Genomic DNA, 6,747 nt, shown 5'->3' with positions numbered 1-6,747 from the left:
GTATGCAAAGAAATATGACTCAATCATGTAAAAAAATGAAGGAACATTTATTGAGATCATTGGCGGCCAATTATTTGAGCTGAAGTGAGAGAACACACACTCCGAATTTGGAGTAAAATGTTGCCTATTCACATATTGTATGTTGCCCGACTACAATATTTGACCTTGATATGTTCATTTTGGCATGTTTATCTGCCTACTTACTGTAGATCGCATCCCATAATAAGTCAATAGGGCTAACTGGCTAGCTACTAGTAGTTACTTTTTCTCAACATATTTCTAGTAGTTTCTAGTACATCAAGATAACGCAGTACTGTTGACTAGCCACGAAGAATTGACATCTACTTTGCATAACATTAGTCGTAGGTCATTTTTGCCTGTTAAACTATCTGGTTAGCTACATTATTACAAGTCACATATAGCTAGCTTATAGTTATGAAGTAAAACGTTTGAATTGCGTATATCTTGATTCCTCTCTATTGTCATTGTCCTGGCTGGAAGAAGGTTCAGTGAATGGGTAAGTCCATAGTCAAGTCAATAGCTAGCCACAAATAATGGTTAGCTAGCTAGTTGCCCACTAAACATTTACATCTACCTTGCCTAACATTAGTTTTAGACCATTTTTGCCTGTTTAACTAGCTGGCTAGCTAGAGTACTATGGCTCACATATATCTAGCTGATAATTATGAAATAAAACATTTGATTTGTGGTGCAGTGTGAGATAAGCATTACTCCCCCTCCTGTGTTAAATGTGACGTTTTATGTTTCTCCACACGCTCGTCCCCACAACAACGTACTCAAGAGAACATCCTGGGAGAATGCACTCAGAGCATGAGTGCGGAGCACGGTAGTATGCATACAACACCACGTGTTTGATACCATTACACTTATTCCGCTTCAGCCATTAACACAAGCACGTCCTCCCGAATGCATGTGTCACCAACCTCCTGTGGTATAGAGTATGTAGCCAGCTAGCTGTGTAGCCATGGGTTGTGTAGCCATGGGCTGTGTAGCCATGGGTTGTGTAGCCATGGGTTGTGTAGCCATGGGTTGTGTAGCCATGGGTTGTGTAGCCATGGGCTGTGTAGCCATATGGGTTGTGTAGCCATGGGCTGTGTAGCCATGGGTTGTGTAGCCATATGGGTTGTGTAGCCATATGGGTTGTGTAGCCATATGGGTTGTGTAGCCATATGGGTTGTGTAGCCATATGGGTTGTGTAGCCATATGGGTTGTGTAGCCATATGGGTTGTGACCTTTCCTTGTCCAGCTACCTAGCTAGCTGGTGGGAGTTTTTCATTTGAAACCAGGGCAGAGGAAAGAAACATTCACTTCCACAAGTGCTGTTTCCATGGATATCCCTACTGAATGCTGTTTCCATGGATATCCCTACTGAGTGCTGTTTCCATGGATATCCCTACTGAGTGCTGTTTCCATGGATATCCCTACTGAATGCTGTTTACATGGACATCCCTACTGAATGCTGTTTACATGGATATCCATACTGAATGAAGCACTTAAGGGGCCTCGAGGGCAACTAACTTTTTTCACTTATTTTAAGGGGGAAATGTGCCTTTAAATGTTTTGTGCAAAAAAACAATGAAGGGGAAAAGATAAAGGGTGAAAAGCTACTTAAGATGTTTTATGCAACCGGAACCTGGGTATTTATCTTGTTCTGGTTAATCTCAACACAAACCACATTGGCCTCTATCTGCACTGCGATTCATTCACTGTGACTGACCAGGAAGAATGTTCGACCATTGTGTGGAAACGCCTGCCCTGCACCCTTTAAACTCCTCACTGTGTTTCTGTTAAACCAATCATTTGATCTAGTATGGGTCGTTTTAGCTCGTTGCGGTTGTTCCAATAGCCTCGTTTGAGCTAGAAGTGTGTGGGGCTTTTTAGTTCATTAATGAACATAGGCTAAACTTGCAAATGTGTTGTGCAAGCCTAGTGTCTTAACTTAGAGCCAGGAGTTTGTCCAGTTGATCTGACCAGAGAACACTCGGCTGCACAATACAGAACATCAAAATACTATTCTGCCGAAGGTGGAATATTGTCCACTAACTACTATTACTACCACCACCACACAGAGAGAGTAGAGTGGCATTTGAAATGGGTCTATTCCATTGAAACTTGCGACTGGAATGTTTCCCTGTTCATTTTCGCTTATTTTCGCTTTTGTTGATCTATTTCACTTGCTTTGACAATGTAAACATATGTTCCCATGTCAAAAAAGCCTGTTGAATGTAGTGTAAGTGAGAGAAAGAGATACTTACCGAGCATTAGAATTTTGACCACGTTCATCTCCCTCTTGGCGTATTCATACAGGTCCCTGTCTATCTTCGCGCTCTGAAGCTTCGCCTTCTTCCCCTCCTCCGTTAGGTCTTGTTCTGAACTGAGACACTGTCCCATCTCGCCTTGCTCATCTCCTCGTTCACCGGACACGCACGAGCTAGAATAATACCGGGGAAGGGGGATCCACTTTAGGGATCAGTCACCGTGAGTTGACGGTGAGAGTTGACTCGAACATGTTTATCCAATTGGGTTTTGATTATCGCTTTTTCCTCTTGATGTGTCACATTTTGGGGTGGTTTTCTATGCCAAATGTCTGCAACAATATGGCCAAATGTTCTGTCCTATTCCTTTTTATAACTAAATTAATAACGAAGAAAAAAAGTAATTGAATAGTTTAGAAGTTATTCAATCGGTTCGCATTGGAAGCGCATTGTCCATCCGTTGTTACATGATGCGGAATCGCTCGTAATATATCCAATCGAAAAAGGTGAACACGTTTACCTACTCACTAGCCAAAAAAAGTGTCTCGTTACCCAACCAACCACCAAATCAGCAAGGCTATTGTGAATACTTCCTTGTTGTGTTAGACTCGAGAGACAAACAACATTTTCAAAAAATAGACTACCTTCAAATGTCCAATGAGACGGTGAGCGCCGCTATAGTAGCCTCCAGAATCCTAACTCCCGAAAAGTTTCCCCAGTTAGTTGATTTAGGACGGGAGATCCCTCCCACACAGCCTCATAGACTCCCACGGTATCGCAGCGTTGGAAAAGTTTCAGATATCCCGTGGAAGTGACGTTTCGGGAGGAGAAATTGACGCCTGAGTGAGTGCTGCCATGTCCACTGTATCCACAAGGTGCGGTACTATGAAAATAACAAACATAATAATCACTGTTTTGAATGTCAGTACTTTCACGCTCACCAACGCCTCAAATCCTGCCAAACGCGTGGGTCAGGGATTAGTTTCCCTTTGTGTTCCTAATGAGCTGAACGTTTTTTTATTCAAGAGACTCGAGCCGTGTCCTCATTTCGACAGCTCAGCGTAATCTGTGACCACAGCCGCAACCACCGGTCTAGTTTACCGGTTTTCCGCGCGACATGCTGACCTAAACGGTTGTTAATCAGTTGGGTATGGGGTGGTGTGATTTGATTTGAGTGGATGTAGACATGTAGTTGACCCCTTCAGAGCTTTGGTGAAACGCCAGACACCTTTCATTTTCAAAAACTCTCTAAATAGTTTAGTTTAAAGCCCCCATGCAGTCGTTAAAAATTTCTATTTTAAAATCATCACTTGTATGGCCAATAAATCCCTTTTATTTTTTATGAAAATCCAATATCTCTTTTTTTAATCATTTATTTCTGAGCCTCCTTTTGCCATTGGAATGCTCTCTGGTCATGAGGGGGTTGATACACACTTCAATATATTTACACACACAGCCCTGGTTGGCAGATAGGCTCTTCAAGACCAGTGGTCCTCAAACTGTGGATGGCGACAGGGTCCAGGTGGGTCCCTCATCACATTCTTTGTACATTGCAACATGTTCTTTAATTCTAAACTCTAGAGCAGGGCTCTCCAACCCTGTTCCTGGAGAGCTACACTTCTGTAGCTTTTTTGCTCCTACACTAATCTAGCAAACATTAATCTAATAATTAGCTGCGTGAGTCACTAAATCATGTTGGTTTACAACTGGGGTTGGAGCTAAAAACCTACAGGAGGGTAGGTCTCCAGGAACAGGGTTGGGGAGAGCTCTGTTCAAGGAGGATACATATGCAAATAAGATGACTGGTCATTGGTCAGAATAATTAGATCAGATTGTGATGTCATGCTTTCCCCCCCTCCCTTTGTTTATTTTAGTAAATACTTTAACACTTATTTTTCTAAACTACATTGTTGGTTAAGGGCTCGTAAGCATTTCACTGTAAGGTCGACACCTGTTGGATTCGGTGCATGTGACAAATAACATTTGATTTGCTTTAGGCCAAAAACTCCCACCTGAACAGGCTGAAATTACCATCACTTTTTCACTAAAAAGGGCATTATCATAATATCAGTGTCATTTCAACCTCAGTGTGGAAATATATAAGTTTGTAAGATGGGTGAAGACGATTATAGGAAAAAGTACTCTTCTGAAACTATCATTACAGACATTAGTGGTAAGCAAATGTGTGTTTACACAATTTTACTACCAGACAATTTTTTCAGCTTCGTAGGTAAATAATGTTAACCTGTTCTGTTTCCACTTCATGTCAGATATGGACTATTGAACAACTACAAAGAGGCTCAACCTCAGTAAATAATGGGTACAGTATTTTGTATTTTCTTGTCATTACCAGACAATGAATTGACAGATTTACAGAGCAACTTTAGAGGGGTGGAGCCACACAATATACATGCCCATTTGTTTTGGTATTCATCTCTCATTCACACAAAAACAGTCTCTCTCTCACACACACCCTTTAAAACAGTCTCTCTCTCTCACACACACACACACACATTAAAACAGTCTCACACACACACACACACACACACCCTTTAAAACACTCTCTCTCACACACACACACCCTTTAAAACAGTCTCTCTCACACACACACACCCTTTAAAACAGTCTCTCACACACACACACACTCCCTTTAAAACAGTCTCTCTCTCTCACACACACACACACCCTTTAAAACACTCTCACACACACACACACCCTTTAAAACAGTCTCACACACACACACACACTCCCTTTAAAACAGTCTCTCTCACACACACACACACACTCCCTTTAAAACAGTCTCTCTCACACACACACACACACACTCCCTTTAAAACAGTCTCTCTCTCTCTCACACACACACACACACACACACACACACACACACACACACACACGCTTTAAAACAGTCTCTCTCACACACACACACACACACACACACACTCCCTTTAAAACAGTCTCTCACACTCCCTTTAAAACAGTCTCTCACCCAGTTGACTCCCTTTAAAACTTTTTCCTGAATCATCATGTTCCATACAAGACAGAGGGCTGAATCATCATGTTCCATACAAGACAGAGGGCTGAATCATCATGTTCCATACAAGACAGAGGGCTGAATCATCATGTTCCATACAAGACAGAGGGCTGAATCATCATGTTCCATACAAGACAGAGTCTGAATCATCATGTTCCATACAAGACAGAGTCCTGAATCATCATGTTCCATACAAGACAGAGGGCTGAATCATCATGTTCCATACAAGACAGAGGGCTGAATCATCATGTTCCATACAAGACAGAGTCCTGAATCATCATGTTCCATACAAGACAGAGGGCTGCATCTGAAATGACTCCCCATATCGTACACTGGTTACATGTATTGAAGAGATAGTGGACAGGACTCCAACCCATAGCGATGTAAAGGAGGTCATGCTGCTTGCTTAAAGAGCACCACCTTCCTCCTGAGTCAGCTCCTAGCGAGGCGCAAACCCAAGACCTCTGCCTCGAACACACGTGACAGGCCACCTGAAGAGTCGTACCGGTCACGCCACAGAACAGCCAGTTATTCGACAGCGCAAGTGGGGACACTTCAGGCGGACGCCAACTCTGGCATGTATGTGTTCTGGGGTCAGAGGCTGTAACCGCAGGGCTGGGGTCAGCGGCCGTAAGCGCAGGGCTGGGGTCAGCGGCCGTAAGCGCAGGGCTGGGGTCAGCGGCCGTAAGCGCAGGGCTGGGGTCAGCGGCCGTAAGCGCAGGGCTGGGGTCAGCGGCCGTAAGCGCAGGGCTGGGGTCAGCGGCCGTAAGCGCAGGGCTGGGGTCAGCGGCCGTAAGCGCAGGGCTGGGGTCAGGGGGGTCCGTGGGGTCAGCGGCCGTAAGCGCAGGGCTGGGGTCAGCGGCCGTAAGCGCAGGGCTGGGGTCAGGGCGCAGGGCTGGGGTCAGCGTCCGTAAGCGCAGGGCTGGGGTCAGCGTCCGTAAGCGCAGGGCTGGGGTCAGCGTCCGTAAGCGCAGGGCTGGGGTCAGCGTCCGTAAGCGCAGGGCTGGGGTCAGCGTCCGTAAGCGCAGGGCTGGGGTCAGCGTCCGTAAGCGCAGGGCTGGGGTCAGCGTCCGTAAGCGCAGGGCTGGGGTCAGCGTCCGTAAGCGCAGGGCTGGGGTCAGCGTCCGTAACGGCAGGGCTGGGGTCAGCGTCCGTAACGGCAGGGCTGGGGTCAGCTGGGGGCTGGGGTCAGCGTCCGTAAGCGCAGGGCTGGGGTCAGCGGCCGTAACGGCAGGGCTGGGGTCAGCGTCCGTAACGGCAGGGCTGGGGTCAGCGGCCGTAAGCGCAGGGCTGGGGTCAGCGGCCGTAAGCGCAGGGCTGGGGTCAGCGGCCGTAACGGCAGGGCTGGGGTCAGCAGCCGTTTGACCAGGGTCCATAGGGAACAGTGTGCCATTTGGTAGATCAGACTAGAAGGTACTACTAAATACACAGTACACA

At 45.9% G+C, this 6,747-nt stretch overlaps 1 protein-coding gene across 2 annotated transcripts in view; it reads right to left on the bottom strand.

The window, feature by feature from the left end:
- LOC121845929 (guanine nucleotide-binding protein G(o) subunit alpha-like) overlaps nt 1–3,494 on the bottom strand; it is a 63,586-nt gene extending 60,092 nt beyond the window's left edge. For both annotated transcript variants that reach the window (XR_006082861.1, XM_042318272.1), the window contains exon 1: nt 2,277–3,494. Coding sequence is in view for 1 of the 2 variants with exons in the window: in XM_042318272.1 (XP_042174206.1) it covers nt 2,277–2,412 (136 nt within the window). In the remaining variant the exon portion in view is untranslated. The remainder of the gene's footprint in view (nt 1–2,276) is intronic.
- Nucleotides 3,495–6,747: the final 3,253 nt, after the last annotated feature.

This window comes from Oncorhynchus tshawytscha, unplaced genomic scaffold (genome assembly GCF_018296145.1).
Source record: "Oncorhynchus tshawytscha isolate Ot180627B unplaced genomic scaffold, Otsh_v2.0 Un_contig_4324_pilon_pilon, whole genome shotgun sequence".
Classification (NCBI taxonomy): Eukaryota; Metazoa; Chordata; class Actinopteri; order Salmoniformes; family Salmonidae; genus Oncorhynchus; species Oncorhynchus tshawytscha.
Note: the sequence above shows the minus strand (reverse complement) of the source record. Positions and strands in the feature narration are given on the sequence as shown.